The sequence below is a fragment of the Salvia splendens genome, chromosome 16 (assembly GCF_004379255.2).
Source record: "Salvia splendens isolate huo1 chromosome 16, SspV2, whole genome shotgun sequence".
Classification (NCBI taxonomy): Eukaryota; Viridiplantae; Streptophyta; class Magnoliopsida; order Lamiales; family Lamiaceae; genus Salvia; species Salvia splendens.
Genome location: NC_056047.1, coordinates 25,577,721 through 25,594,060, shown reverse-complemented (window position 1 = coordinate 25,594,060; position 16,340 = coordinate 25,577,721). Strand labels below are relative to the sequence as shown.

At 38.0% G+C, this 16,340-nt stretch overlaps 2 protein-coding genes across 9 annotated transcripts; one reads left to right on the top strand and one right to left on the bottom strand.

Moving 5' to 3' along the window:
• Window positions 1-1,500: 1,500 nt before the first annotated feature.
• LOC121771385 (rust resistance kinase Lr10-like) lies at window positions 1,501-8,905 on the top strand. Of its 4 annotated transcripts, XM_042168170.1 has the most exons (6): window positions 1,501-2,224; window positions 2,323-2,462; window positions 2,723-2,752; window positions 2,833-2,912; window positions 3,010-3,078; window positions 3,237-8,905. In XM_042168170.1, the coding sequence occupies exons 4-6, from the start codon at window positions 2,882-2,884 to the stop codon at window positions 4,247-4,249; spliced, it is 1,113 nt and encodes a 370-aa protein (XP_042024104.1). In that variant the 5' UTR covers window positions 1,501-2,224; window positions 2,323-2,462; window positions 2,723-2,752; window positions 2,833-2,881; the 3' UTR covers window positions 4,250-8,905. The 4 variants fall into 4 exon arrangements, with proteins under 4 accessions (XP_042024104.1, XP_042024102.1, XP_042024103.1 ...); XM_042168168.1 differs by having other exon boundaries at window positions 2,833-3,078; XM_042168169.1 differs by having other exon boundaries at window positions 2,323-2,752.
• A 1,912-nt stretch (window positions 8,906-10,817) lies between these two features.
• On the bottom strand, window positions 10,818-14,048 carry LOC121772672. Of its 5 annotated transcripts, none has more exons than XR_006044384.1 (6): window positions 13,641-14,044; window positions 13,503-13,547; window positions 13,211-13,438; window positions 12,967-13,124; window positions 11,472-12,422; window positions 10,818-11,179 (listed from the first exon to the last, which is right to left on the bottom strand). XR_006044384.1 is itself a non-coding variant. In XM_042169863.1 (6 exons), exons 1-5 carry the CDS (start codon window positions 13,813-13,815, stop codon window positions 12,402-12,404), a joined length of 627 nt encoding a protein of 208 aa, XP_042025797.1. In that variant the 5' UTR covers window positions 13,816-14,044; the 3' UTR covers window positions 10,818-11,179; window positions 12,354-12,401. The 5 variants fall into 5 exon arrangements, 3 of the variants coding, with proteins under 3 accessions (XP_042025797.1, XP_042025795.1, XP_042025796.1); XR_006044385.1 differs by having other exon boundaries at window positions 11,487-12,422; XM_042169863.1 differs by having other exon boundaries at window positions 12,354-12,422.
• Between the last annotated feature and the right edge of the window lie 2,292 nt (window positions 14,049-16,340).

The following is a 16,340-nucleotide window of genomic DNA, read 5'->3' as shown; positions in this document are numbered from 1 at the left end:
CTGCCTCTCTGTTCTGTATTCAGTGCTGATCCCGAAGTAGAAGATCCTGATTCTCTCCGGCGAACTTCCTCACCAATCATCAGATCTCTTACTCTGTCAACTGTTAGTTTTGTCTTTGCAGCAGTAACTGCTGTCACTGTGCCAGCCCAACTCTCAGGCAGAGACGATAGCAAAATCAGGGCACGAATTTCATCATCGAATTTTATATTAACCGAGTTCAGTTGCGAAGTAATCATGTTGAACTCGTTGAGATGTTGTTGCACCAGCTTTCCCTCTTGCATTCTAAAATTAAACAATCGTCTAATCAGATGTACCTTGTTTGCCGTTGATGGTTTTTGATACATGTCCTCCAAGATCTTTATCATCTCCTTTGTCGACTTTGCTGCATTCGTGTGATAAGCCACATCCTTGGACAACGATAGCCTAATCGCGCTCATCGCTTTTCTGTCCAGCAGCTCCCAATCCTCATGTTCCATCTTTTCGGGTTTGGTTTTTAAAGGCTTCCAGAGATCTTTACCGTACAGGTAATCCTCAATTTGCATCTTCCAAAATCCGAAATCAGATCCATCGAACTTCTCTACAACAATTTTCTCGTCGATCCCCATCGTGATTTCTGCCTCTTAAACCCTAGGCTCTTGATACCAGTTGTTGGGAAATAAACACAGGCAATCACGAATATGAAAGAGAATGAACACAAGAAGTTGTTTACCCACTTCGATACAATGTGTATCTACGTCTGGGGGCGATGCCAAGCCAGGGATTTCACTATATAATTTCAGGATGATTTAACAATGAGGGAGCACCTCTATTTATAAGTAACTAGAGAGCCCTAATTCTAGTCAAACTAGGAAACATATTCCATAAGAAAATATCTTTTAAGGAATAAATCTATCACAAGGAAATATACTTCAAGGAAACAAATCCTAAACATGGTAGAAGATATTTTAGGCTCTATAATTAACAAAAACTTGTATATAGATATTTTACTTTTATTCAAATTATAAAATGTAATTTATGCATTAATTTAAATTTAAAAACTAAGAAAAGAGGGTATTTTAATATAAAAACAAAACTATGACGTACATAGTCTTAGATCTCTCCCTTCGTCCACAAAAATAGTCTCATTTTGCCATTTGGATGACCATAAAAAATAATCCAATTTCTAAAAATAGAAATTTTCTTTCTAATACTTTACCCACTTTTTGCTCTATTTCTCTTACTTACCTAATTTTGTTCATTCTCTCTAATTTTATCAATTTTTCATTGAAATATCATCCACATATAACACTATTTTTTTTGGAATGATGGAGTATAAACCTTAATATGTCATGTACCTAGCAATCAACTATCACCATTGACTCGTTGACTTCATTTAAAGTAATAAAGCCTATGATCATTGACTTAGTCTGTCCAAAATGAATAACTCCACCTAATAATGACAGCCACATTAAAATTATCCAGCAGCATTGGAAAGTAGTGTATGTAAAATTTGGAAAATGTAGCAACTGATTTGCTATACAATTAGAGTTTGTGTTTGTGTTAGTATGAGGTTACAAATATTGGTAGGTGAGTTACATTATCCAGCCATGATCACAACTCAGAAGAAGCTCATAATCTTCCTCACCACTTTGATGATCTCATTCCATTTCTTCCATTCTGCTGATGCAAACAAGTCCAGTCCTTCTGCCTGTCAGCAGTATAATCAATTCTTTCCGCCTCAAGACCGACCCCAGCAGAAGTTGTCCTTCTTCTTCCTGCTCCACTGCGGCCATCCCAAATTCGAACTAACGATCTCACCTTCCTCTATCTAAATTGTATCAAATACTATCTCAAAGATATCAACTACCAATCCATCACTATTAGGGTGGTTGATGCTTCCATAAACAATGATACAATCTGCTCTTCGCTTATCCATTCCTCATACGACTCATTGCTCTACACTAGTCCTGATTTGCCGTACTATATTCCTCATCTTTACTTTGAGGATTGGTCGGTTACCTTTATTAGCTGCCCCATTCCGTTTAACAGTTCTTCACTCTATAAAGATATTACTCAAGTTTGTGCCTCTAATTTATCGCATCCCAAACTTAGATATGTACGCGTTCACGGCCTCAGAGATACCACATATGTGTCGATTAGATCTAAAGCTCGCGACATCGTGCAGGGGATTCATAGATCAGAATAATGTTTCACTCCCAGAAATTCATCAATCTCTCTTGTATGGGTATGATCTCCTCTTCTGCTCATGGTGCTACGGTGAACAACAATTCACAATATATTACATCACTTATAATTAAACGCTTTTGAATTTTGAAAATGCAGAAAAACTCTTCTTGGGACCTACTCGTAAGGATTCACACTTTGGAATTCTAACGGCATAGTATTTCATCAATTTTGTCACATCAGTCAAAAAAAGATCTAATTTTGTGAAAGAAATACTATCAGTTTTCATAATCGCAGGGGTAAGCCTTCCTTTTACTATCATCATCGGAATTACTTATCTATTAGTACTCTCATTAACTCAAGAATGTAAGAATCATCAATTTCATTTTTTTGTTAAGCTGCCTCTCTTAAGTTCTCAAAGGTTTCTTTGTAATTCGCAGACTACTAAGAAACTGATTACATTACATTCTATGGTACACTCTCTAAATTTAGTGATCAGATGACTTTGAATTTCAACATTGTTAATCCTGTCTCCTTTTTTGTGTATATATATCTGCAGCCTCTGTCGTGAGTTATGTGGTAATTATAGGTACGCACTTAAGTCTCATACTCTCATTGCCATCACAATGGAGAAGACTGATTGATACAACTTCTAATTTTGTGTCACAGAAAATCTTCAGTTTGTTTAACCACAGCATTAAACCCAATTTTCATAATCATGCTTTTCTTTCTTATTTACATCCACAGCTGTAAGAATCTTTACATTCATTTCTCTTTCTAAGATGAGTAATTTGATCATCACGTCTTGTACTAGCAAATTCATGTTTTTTTTTATTATGTATATAGCTGGTATACGTGTACAGCCAAATTTTTATTACAACGTCCCAAATGAAGTTGATGAACTCGAGTTTCCTGGTGAGATCTATATTTATGTTGAATTACCATTTTAATATTATAATTTGCATTCGTTTCCTCATTTTTACTTCATGCAAGTTGCTGTGAAACTGTTTTAGCACAAGTTTTTTGGCATTGTTACTAAATGTACATGGTCTTGTTTTTTCATGTTATCTCAGCCATCATCGGCATTATCATCTTGGCACCAAGGATAATCATATCTCCTTTGATATTCTGGTTTTTGATCAACAAATTCCGGAGAAGGCGTTTGTCCTCTTTCGAGGGAGTAGAGTCATACCTACAAAGTGACAACAAACTCGCTCCAATTAGGTATTCCTATTCGGACATAAAGAAGATGACTAAAAATTTCAAAGATAAAGTAGGCCAAGGCGGGTTCGGATATGTTTACATGGGAAAGCTCCGAAGTGGCCATCTTGTAGCAGTCAAATTGCTCAGAAAATTCGGAGCAAACGGGAAAGACTTCATTAATGAAATAGCAACTATTGGGAGGATCCATCATGTAAATGTTGTCCAGCTTGTTGCATATTGTGCTGAAAGATCCAAGCGTGCCTTTATTTTTGATTTCATGCCAAATGGTTCCCTTGACAAGTACATCTTCAATCGAGAAAAAACACTTTCATTGAAATGGGATATGAAATTTAAGATTGCAGTTCAAGTGGCTCGAGGGATTGAGTATTTGCACCATGGTTGTGACATCCAGATCTTACATTTTGACATCAAACCTCATAATATACTTCTTGATGATAAGTTCATCCCAAAAATATCAGATTTTGGGTTGGCAAAATTATGTGCCTCAAACAAGGAGTCAGTGACATTGACAGCTGCTAGAGGAACCATAGGGTACGTTGCTCCTGAACTTATCAATAGATGTATTGGCACAGTGTCTTACAAGGCTGATGTATATAGTTTTGGGATGTTGATGGAAATGGTGAGATTAAACAAAGGCTTGACGCAAAACAATGATGAATCCAGTAAGTATTTCCCGCTCTGGATATACGACCACTTGAACCAAGGTAGGGACATTGACAAAGGGCTGCTAGACTCATGTCCTAACAACCGAATGGTCGAAGCAGAGGTCTACAACATTTTCTATGAAGTGGTGAATCCCGAGTCCAAGGATTTGATGAACTCCTCGAGCGGGGGAAATTTCACTAAGAAGTGTGTGAGCTAAGCCAGAGAGATTCTAGGAAGATTAATTGAGGCAAAGAAGACGTATGATCAGCCGCGTGCCATTCTCAGAAGAGGATCAGCTAATTCAATCATAGATTAGGGCGACGAGAAGGTGGAGGCCCGAATGGACAGATTAGAGAAAGCACTCTTGAGTGCTATAAAGAAGAACAATCAGCCGGCCCCACCAGAGAAGGTGTAAGCACCAATTCCAGAGGAAATGCAAACTCAACCCTACTATGGTCCACCCGGGGGAGGGAGAATTTCAAGCTCAGGTAAATTCGATGGGAAGCTGGAATTCGAATGGAAGTTGGAACCCAGGGAAGAAAAGAAAACCACATGAAGGGACCACCCAAACTTTAGATGGTCTGATAATGACCCGAATCTACCACCCCAGCAGTAGAACACCAACTATTCGAACCCTCAGGAGCGGCAACCTAACTGGTCAGGCAGAAACTAAGAGGAACAGAACAATTGGGGCAACCGAAATCAGGGGGACCAATCTAACTGGGTCAATAGGAATCAGAACAATCCAGCAAACTCCTATGTGCCACCACACTAAAGGAATTACCAGGGCAACAACCAAAACCCTCAGCCCAATTACCAAGGGAATCAAAAGTATCAAGGGTCGAGTCATCAATACAACAACAATCAATGAAGAGCCTCAATGAAGGGTATCAAGGGTCGAGTCATCAGGGTAGATTTCGTCCAAATCAGGGACATGGACCAAACCACCATCAAGGACCGAATACTAGTCACCCAAACTCCAGACACTTGTAGAGCCTCAATTAGATGGTGAACGATTTGGTCAGCTCACGACAGCACATGCGGAATAATATGCATTCCAACAATGATGTGGTACATAAGCTTCAGGATGCTTAAGTTGAGCACAAGGCAGCTATGAACATGCTGGCGAAGCTGTTATCTCAGATCGCGACTTTCCTAAGTGAAATGCGCGAGAACGAAGGACAGATTCCTGCCACATTCAAGCCACCGGACAGGGCGAACATCAGTCAAATCACCCTTAGGTCTGGATGAGAGTATAAAGGCCCGACAATGAAAATTGATGACAGAACATCGCCTGTGGTGAGCAGGAAAATGATAACCCAACCCCACAAAAGGAAGACACTGAAATAGGGGAAGTTGAAATAGGGGAAGCTAAAACGGAGGATGATATCCAGATCGGAGACTTGGGGAAACCAGTACCCCGAATGGCTGACCCGTTTTTCCTAGACCCAGGAACTTGGTGGAGGTTGAAGACATGAGGAAAGAGACTGGAGAGTCATCTAAGGGATATTCCAGCAACACGGTCAAACAAGTGAAGCCCTTTCCCTACCTAGGGGAAGTCAGAAAAAAGAAAGATGATCCAGTAGACTTCATGGAAATCTTCGGCAAGCTGGAAATCAACCTACCATTCCTACATGTTCTGAAGTGGCCTCTGCTCAGCAAGTTCATCAAGGAATTTATCGCTGGGAAGACTAAACCCAATGGCAAAATAGTGATCGGAGAAACTGTGTCAGCGGTGATTCAGAAGCGGATGATGCCGTCAAAACGCACTGACCCAAGTGTGTTCACTCTTCCCATTTCAATTGGGGACATTAGAATTGAGCACGTTATGTGTGACCTAGGAGCATCAATAAATGTTTTACTGCTTTGCATCTATAAGAAGTTGGTAGGAGTAAGAATCATTGATACGAATGTGGTGATCCAGTTAGCGGATAGGTCAAGCATTAGTCCAGAGGGTGTGCTGGAAAATGTGATAGTTAAGGTGCATGATTTCTTGTATCCACTGATTTCCATGTGATTAGGATGAGTGAAAATGAATCTGCTGAGTCTAGCAGAGTGCTTTTAGGTAGACCATTCCTACGCACCGCTAAGACTATAATTGGTGTTTTTGATGGAACAATTTGTCTAGACTATCATGGGGAGAAATTCACTTTCAATATTGATGAAGCAATGAAAAAACCTTTAGATGTGGAAAATCGTCATGCTGTGGATATCATTAACCCCTTTGTCCAAGAATATCTTGAGACTGAATTAATGCATGAACATATTGACAATTCATAGTTAAGCCATTCTATTGATAGAGAGGTAGCAGGATGGTGTGAGGTCATGAACACTCTAGAGTTGACAGATGAAGAACTAGCAGAGGCGATTATAGAATTCTGTAAGAGTCCTGAATCCGCCAGGTCAAGGGGGTCAGCCCAGGTGGCTAGTTTGGAAAAATTGCCAGGACTTGAAGGATTAATCACCAAGGAAATGGAAAAGAATCCACTGCCCCAGGAGACAAGTTCGCCAAAGAAGGAGTTAAAGACACTGCCACCAGGTCTAAAGTATGCTTATTTGGAGGAGAACGAGACATTCCCTGTGATCGTCAATAGCAACTTGACCCAGGAACAAGAAAATGAGTTACTGGAAGTGAGCAGGAGAAACAAGAAAGCCATAGGGTGGACTCTATCTGACCTAGTGGGAATCAGTCCCGACCTCTGTATGCATCATATTCGCTTGGAAGAAGGCGCAAAGGCCTGCCAGGATTCGCAGAGGAAACTGAACCCGAACATGAGAGAGGAAGTCTTGAAGGAAGTTCTAAAGTTAATGTCCTTGGGAATCATCTACTCAATCCCAGATAGTGAGTAGGTTAGTCCGATTGACATAGTGCCAAAGAAGTCGGGTATACAGGTGGTGAAGAATGAGAAGAATGAGCTTGTACCCATGCGATTAGTCACGGGATGGAGAATGTGTATCGACTACCGGAAGTTGAATACAGCCACTGGGAATGACCACTTCCCCCTGCCTTTCATTGGCCAAATATTGGAGAGGTTAGCCGGGAAACAATGCTTTTGTTTTCTTGAAGGTTACAATGGCTACTTCCAGATTTACGTCGACCAAGATGATCAAGACACAACAACATTCACTTGCCCTTTTGGCACGTATGCGTATAGGAAAATGCCCTTAGGCCTATGCAATGCACCTGGAACTTTCCAAAGGTGTATGATGAGCATTTTCTCCGACCTGTTAGAAGAGTGTATAGAAATCTTCATGGAAGACTTCACTGTCTACGGAGATTCTTTTAAGTCGTGCTTGGGTCATCTGGATGTTGTTCTGAGAAGGTGTCAAGAGAAGAACCTCGTCCTTAACTTCGAGAAGTGTCATTTTATGGTCCCAGAGGGAATTGTCCTGGGCAATGTTGTATCTGAGAGAGGAATCCAATTCGACAAGGTGAAAGTGGATGTAATCTCGAAGCTACCTTATCCGACAAGTCACAAGGAAGTGAGAGGATTCTTAGGCCATGCGGGTTTTTACGGAAGGTTCATAAAGGATTTTGAGAAGATCGCGCAACCACTTACCCGCCTCCTATAGAATGATGTCGATTTTGTCTTTGACGAGGCATGTATCAGCCTTGAAGGATAAGCTTGTAACAACCCCGATAATCAGAGCTCCAGACTGGAATCACCCCTTCGAGGTGATGTGCGATGCCAGTGACTTTGCAGTCGGAGCAGTACTAGGTCAAAGGATTGATGGAAAGAGCTACGTAATTTTCTACGCCTCGAAGACTCTCAACCAGGCCCAGAAGAATTACGACACCGCGGAGAAAGAAATGCTAGCTGTTGTGTATTCGTTTGAGAAGTTCCAACCATATCTACTTGGGTCGAGGGTGATAGTATTAACTGATCACGCAACTATTAAGTACATGTTGGCGAAGAAAGTGTCTAAGCCAAGACTAATCCTATGGGTGTTGTTACTACAAGAATTTGACTGGGAAGTGAGGGACAAGAAGGGGACGGAGAACAAAGTGGTTGATCATCTAAGCAGGATATTTCAAGGAGACACGGAGGAAGCTATATCTGATGAATTCCCCGAGGAACATCTCTACTATGTCGGGGGATCCTCTAGACCGATTAAGTGGTCAGAAGTGTTAGCAGTAACAGGCCCGTGAGGTTCAGAGAAAGAGAAACATAAGCTGAATGAAGAAATTTGGTTCGTGGATCTGGTAAATTTCTTAGTCACAGGAGAGCTTCCTAGTGCACCAGAAGTTTCCCGGGCCCAAAGGATGAAAATTAAAAGTGAAGCCAAGTACTATTTTTGGGACGATGTGTCCCCGAATGGGAGCAAAGATACGTCTTAAATCATTGCCATGCACTGGCATGTGGAGGTCATTTTGGGCCAAGGAAGAAAGCTCGGAAGGTTTTAGATAGCGGATTTTACTGGCCCTCGTTGAACAAGGACGCTTATGAGTTCTGCCAGAATTGCAGCCGCTGCCAACAGACTGGGGGAATCTCCACTCCTGATGAGATACCTCAGGTCCCAGTGATCGTCTGTGAAGTGTTTAATGTCTGGGGGATGGACTTCATTGGTCTAATCCCGTCTTCCTACGGCAATGCTTACATACTAGTGGAAGTCGACTATGTATCAAAATAGATAGAGGCTAAGGCGACTGCTACATGTGAAGCAAAGGAGGTCACGAAATTTCTTAAGGCCAATATTTTCAGCCGATATGGAGTGCTGAGGGCAGTCATTTCATACCAGGGAACGCATTTCTGAACCGAACAATGGAGGCCCTTATGAAAAAATACGGAGTGCACCACCGTCTTTCTACTCCGTATCACCTACAGAGCAACGGGCATGCAGAAGTGTCCAAACTGTAGATTAAAAGCATTTTAGAAACACAATGTCAATACAATGTATGAAATACATCAACGCAAAGACATGATAATGTCAATACAATTTCATTTTGACATTGTACAAGCATTGTATTGACATATTATGTGATGTGTATTGATATAAAGCTGTTAACGAAATTTATGAATATTTACGAAAATTTTATCAAATTTTGACATCGAAACATATGCATGTTGGATCTCGTTGGAATCCTTATAAAATTATCTTTAATTTGATATTTGCTATGCGGAAAAATAATTTAAATCGATATAGTTATATGCATTTAAGGTTTTGGAATATTTTTTAAAAATTAGTTATAACTAATTTGTTTTTAATTGACATTAATACTCTAATTGATATTTTTGTGCATGATATTGATACTCAAGGTTGAATGATCTTGGCCTTTAATTTAAAAATCTAATGGCTATCATTTAGTTGTAGATAACAATTTAAAGATGAGTTAGCAATATAACATACCCCTTTGACTACATATATACACATATATCCATTAACGTTCATGTATGCAATGATAAAATTGATTCATATAGAATTAATTCAATTAAAGTACAATAATGAAATTTAAAATAATGTCTACTGCTACTAGTTTTATTTTATTTTACTAGAAATTTTACTAATTTTTCAATGTGCAAATAATACTATTAGAACTAATTAGAACTATTACGTACGTAACTTTATAAACAAAAAAATATATTTTATTATCGTTTTGAAGACAGTTTGTACACATAATATATATTTTATTATTGTGTGGAAGAGAGTTTTTTATACCTTTTAATTGGAATTATTACTTATATTGGGGATCACGATCACTTATATTATAGGAGTAGTAATTTATTTTTATATTTTTATAATTTCAAGTTTAATCGCTATTTCATACAAAATTATTGTCGTATTTTGTTTATAAAGTTTTTACACGATACATTTTACCAAGAAAATAGGATTAATGTAACAAAATACTAATAGTGTTTTTAGATTATCATATTATTATTATTATTATTATTAGCTATTTCTATAATTTAATACAATAGTATATAATATTCATATAATTAATGTGTCAGTTTAACAATAAAAAAAATCAGGAACTATATGAATCCTATAAATTAAATTAACTAAAGAAAATATTCATAATATTATCTTGATTTATTTTATTATTGCACATTAATTGTATTATATGAATCAATTTTATCATTGCATGTATTGAACCGTTAATGGAATACTTATATTATGTGTATATATGTGGTGTTTATATATGGAATATGCAAAAACTTTTCCTATAATAAATAGTGTGAGGTAATATTTAGAGTGTTTCCATAATTTATTTATCTAGTTGGAATTGGAGCAATATATATTTTCATATGTCAAAATTTTATTGGTTTGACATACCAAATAGGATTGCCACCTTGATATTCCTAGAGTAGGGAATTTTTTCTCACTTATATTATTAGCTCAAAAGAATAATAAAAGGTATTTTAGTGGCATAAAAAATTTATATTATCTTCCTCCACCAAAAATAGATTTAGTTGTTTATGACATGAGTTTTAATATATAAGAGAGAACTAGTATTAGTGGATTGTGGACTCCACATTTTTAGTATATTTAATTATTTAAAAAATTTCATATATAGAAATTGATCTAATTTTAACGGACAATTCGAAATGATAAAACTGGTTTTTTTTCCCTTGAGATAGTAATTACTAAATCACTAATACTATCAAGTACTAATATACTATTATTTTTGTTTTGCAGCATAACTTTTATTACAAATATTTAAATGGGACATCAGTTTTAATTTTGGCACTCAGTCATACTTGACAATCAAAATGTACGTGTATTCTAATAGAGGATCCCGCAGTATATATATACTGTATGATTTTAAATTGTGGCATATATTCCAATTACACCAACAAACAAGTTGATTATATAACTGAAAATATAAGATCAGAGTGTCTAAAAATGTATGTGATTGAAAAGAAAAAAATTAAACATCGTAACAAGCATTAATATGATATAGAAAGGTTGGTGACGAGGAAGAATGAGTATTGTTGTTTTTCTTGGGTTTGCAATTGCATTTGTTTCTTCTTTGCCACAAACCCTTAAATGACAAACATCCTCCTCTTCTTCTTCGTCCCCCTTCTTGGCTACACATCATCTTCTTCTTCCTCTCTCTTCCTTCTTGGCTACACATCATCTTCTTCTTCCTCTCTCTTCCTTGTTCTATATTTCTAATTTCTTTCTCCTTACTTTCTGTCTCCCCCACCTAAAAACACCATTCAACCATGTTGACATATTTTTTCTGATAAATCGAAATGCTCAAGCCAAAAGACAGTGAGTTGTGCAATAAAGAGACACATAACATTAAAAGATCTCTAAACAAGCAAAACATAAAAGGCCAAACACAATCATCTACGAACCTATTACGTCGAAAAAAATAAACTAACCAAAGGCAATCCAAAACTAAAACCAACCAATACAAAAAGATCACCCACCACGAAAAAGAAAAGAAAAAAAGATGACATATTTATATAAAGAAGTCGAGATAGTCACAATACTTGTACAACTTCAACCTTGTTGACATAAAAATGGGCCATACACTAGTTGATAAAATGATCGAAAATTGTGACCACATGTTCTCAACTTCAACCTTGTTGACAGGGGTGGAGCTAGGAATTTATAGGGAGAGGGGCAAGTTTACGTATGAGAGAATTTTAAGAATTTGAGGAGGGGTATTTAAGAAGAAATTGAAAAAAATAAATTGTAAAATACATAATATATATTAATATGAAAATGTGAGGTGGGGCAATTGCCCAGTAGATATGCCCCTGCTTGTTGACATAAAAATGGGTCATACACTAGTTGATAAAATGATGAAAATTGTGACAACATGTTCTCTCACTTCATATATGCATGCATGTGTAGGAAAGAAGCAAAGTGTGACCACATAAGCACTTTACATATGGGTTGGGCACTTGTCACATGCGAGAGGGACAGCCCATCACGATTGATGGCTATCTAACATAAAATCTTAATTGTCTGCTCTCTTAATACATCAATTCTTTCTCGTAAATCTCACACTTTATTCTCATTACAACTACAAAAACTTCTCAATTGTCCATTTCATTCCGCGCACAATAATAATATACTAGTATAATAATTGCACGCACAATATTTGGTACTAATGAAATAAACACTAGATGGTTATTAGTCACCATAAAACAATTAAGCTGTCTCCTTCCTATTCAAATTTCTAAGTCATTCCTATTCCCATTTCCAAGGGAAGTCGATATTTTCAGTTTTTAAACATACTCTAAATATAATGGTTGTCAATTTTTAATCTATAGTATTAGGATTAAGTAAGATTAATTTGGATCTACTTTTTTATATTAATATATATGCAAAAAAGACTTTGCAATTTGAATATGAGGGAGACTTACATGTATATAGGATTGCGAAAAAAAACTACTCCATCTGTTCTATAGTAATTAAGGCGTTTCTTTTCGGCACTGAGATTAAGAAAATTGTGTTAGGTGAGTTAAGTAAGGGAGAATAAAATGAAAAATGAAAAAGGTAGAGAGATGAAGAGCGAATAAACGGAGATTAAGAAAATTGTGTTAGGTGAGTTAAGTAAAAGGGAGAATAAAATGAAAAAATGAAAAAGGTAGATAGATGAAGAGAGAATAAAATAAGAGAGAGTAAAGTAGGTGTGGAGAAATGTGTTGACTTTTACTAAAAAAGAAAATGACTCTATTACTATGGAACATACCAAAATGGCAAAATGACTCTATTACTATAGAACGGATGGAGTATCACTTAAGTCATTTTTACATCTATTTAGCTCATAACCGTGGATAATTTTAGATCCTCTTAGTTCATACATTCTCAACCATTAGATCAAAAATCGAAGGATGAGATTAAGAATACGTCTTAGTTCATACTTCTCACATGAACTAATACATATTCTTAATCTCATCCTTTGATTTTTGATCTAATGGTTGAGATTCGGTTTCTAGTTATATATTTCACGATTCTAATGCAAAGAGAGACTACCTCTCGTTGTGGTATCTCCTGGCGAGTAGAAAGAGAGGAATCTACGGATTCTCCTCGGCTGTGTTTTGGCGAAGTTTCTCGGATGGAAGGAGTGTTTGGTGCACTAACACTAACGTCCGCGCTCTGTGTTCCGACATCTCTAGTGACGGCCTTCTTCTCTGCGAGGAAATGAGTATATGTCTTTGAAAGGAAGAATTGGATTGCGATTAACACATAGAGTAATATAATTGAATTGAAATATAACCTTGCATTTTGATATGGTGGTCATAAGTCCGGAAATGGAGTGGCGCGGTAATGGTGATTCTGTTACTAGTTAGAGTGCTGAAGGATCTGACGCCTAACGCTTTGGCCGACAAGCATTCCACGGGCACTTGGCCTGACACCGGATTCGATATGTATCTCTCTGCATCGCTCCATTTTAACTGCAGCTCGCCTATGTATTCACACGACCACACTCCTCGTCTCTGCAACCCTTCATTTCGTTGCAAATTATACTCTAATTACTTTTTATTCATTATTCGTTATTCATTACTTACCTTTGATGGCTGTTGTGAATGAATATGTTGAAGGATCAATTTTGTCTGCAACCACAATAATATAAGTTATGTTACAACTTGTGACCTTAATTAATTAATTTTGTAAGAGAAAGAGAGAATGTTTATTTATTTATTTACCTGTAGCAGTATATCCAGGAGATGATACAGTGCTGGAAATTGTTGTAGCTGTTCTTAATGACCTTTCATCTTCTCTGAAGCTCTTCCAATTTGATGCTGAAAACCGTCTCGTGCTTGTGTTCGTGTTCGTGATTTGAGGCTTGACACACCATTCTTTGGGGCTGAAATCAGCCATGCTTTCTAGCTTAGAATAGGAGCTTGATCCTGATATTTGTAATTTCTGTTTAAGTGTGTGTTTGTGCTTGCTTGGTTTGAAATAGTTGCTACTTGTAGTTTAATACAAGTAGTTACAAAAAAATTGAATGTTTTTTTTTTCTGGAGAGGTGAAAGGTGCTTTTGAAATAAAGTTTGAAATGTGGCCAAGCAATTCAAACTGCATATTCTTGCAGTGATTGGAACCTTTTCTGCATACATCTTTTTAGATAATGGGCCATGGCGTTCATTGGCATCTACTGCACAGGAGAAAATCTATGCCTAAACTCCCAAATTATTTTTTTGGAATTGTCTGACTATTCAATTATTACACTACTACAATCCGTAATAGGTGACAGATGGTTTGAATTTTGAAATGATTGTATGATTTTTATTAATTTATTCCGTTATAAAAAAACGTATGCATTCTCATCAATTAATTAGACATTGTTTTTACTAGTAAAGTTTGAACAGAATTAGCTATGTCATTGTAAATAATCGTTACGAGTGCTACGATAAACTGTTAAAAAGTAGTACATGGTTCAATATATAAATTGACTTCCAATTATCGATAAACTTCAGCTTAGGCGATTTTCACAACTATATATTTGCCCTATAATTACGTCCATCTCTATTTTTTTCTTGTCACGTCATTTTATCTTTCAGGCCCAACACCTGCAAGCACCCTATATAATTCTGGCCTATAAACCGGCTCCAATACAGCTTGGAAATTGGATATATCCTTCAAAATTAATGAGCCAGACTTCATATTACTTGAATGCGGGTTAGTATATCTTTTTTTGAGTACGTCTTCATAGTCATGTCGTGAATGTCTTAATGATTCGTTGTAGAAGGAGAGCAAGTGTTACGGACTCAATACCCACATCGGTTGTTAGAAACAACTAGTCCGTAACATTCGACCCTCCTTTAAGGGCCAATATCCTTTGTTGATCACGACCACGTTGGTCACGGCTGGTTCTTTGCCAGGCCACCATTCCGAGTTCTCGTTGGTCACTGCGGATTCTTTGCCCGGCCACCACTCCGTGGATCATCACTCCGAGTCGGCCCCAAACGTACTTGTTGGTCACGGCGAGTTCGTTGTTCGGCCACCACTCCGAGTCGTTTGGGCTCTTAATGAAATCACCAATTGATATAAACCAAACAGGAGAACTTATCCCAAAAGACTAGTCTGTTAGGAGAGAGAGCTATATACCCCACCCACACTAGTCGTTTTCACCATCGATGTGGAAATTGAGTCTGTAACAGCAAATGAATTTTACAATAGACTTCTTCAGAAAATTTCAGCCTCTCTTATTTACCACGTCAATGACAAAGAATAAGGGAAAGAATTTCCAATGTTATAAAAGAAAGGGGTGGTTCCTTGGGATATCTATAGTATATAGTAGTGTGATGGGGTGCGTACTAAACAAGCCCAACAGCAATGACGGCCCATCAGCCCAAAGCCCAAGGAAGAGTATGAGTTCGGCATTACCAAAGAGTTCGGCCTCAGCCTACAGCTCGGTAAAAGCCAACCAATCAAGCTCTGCTCTCAGGTCGGCATCAAGCTCTACTCTCAGATCGGCAACCAAAGCAGTTCGGTCTCAGTATTCGACCGAACAAGGAGTTAGTGGACCCATACAGGATTTCCACAACTTCCAACACACCCACTACCACGTGGTGTCAACTCAGGCCACGATCGTAGGCCATGACCTACGCTACATCCACGATCTTAGGCCATGACCTACACGACATCCACGACTTAGGGTGGTGATGCAAGCCACGATCTTAGTTCAATATATAAATAGAACTTAGATCTGATAGACAGGGGAAGCTCTCTAGAGATAAAATATCATATAGCAAGTCTGTGTTGTAAGCTGTAATCCCAGATCAAGCAATACAATCTTGCCCTCCCTTCTTCCCGTGGACGTAGATTTACTTCAGTAAATCGAACCACGTAAATTCATTGTGTCGTAGTCTTTATTCTCTACCAGCATTTACTAACATCAGAAATTCGCGGATTCATCACTGGCGCCGTCTGTGGGAAACAGAGAACCAAACTTGTGATAAAGCGAATTTTTGACCCTTTTTCCACCCCAAAAAAATGCATACCAGATCACACACTACCCGTAATACCGTTCGTGAAAACCATGAGGAAGCTAGTCCAGCCCGCAGGTCCGGAAAACAGCCTCGGGAGACATCTACTTCCAGTTTTCACGATGAAGGAACAAGCCGCTCAAAAGGTCCACACACCGAGTCTTCCCAGCAGCCTGATTTGAATGAGGCTGTCAAGCTGTTCTTGGCTGAGAAGCAGGATGAGTTCTTAGCCTTCCTGCAAAAAAGCCAAGAGCCAAAGACGAAAACGGTGGATTCTCCTTCCTCATCCAGACATGAAAGTCACTACCGCAGTAGTGCCGTGTCTTCCAGGAAGAAGAATCCTCAACCCCGACATGTTCCTGTTCCTCCTCGGTACCGGAATCACAGGAGATCTCCATCTCCTCCATACCGAAG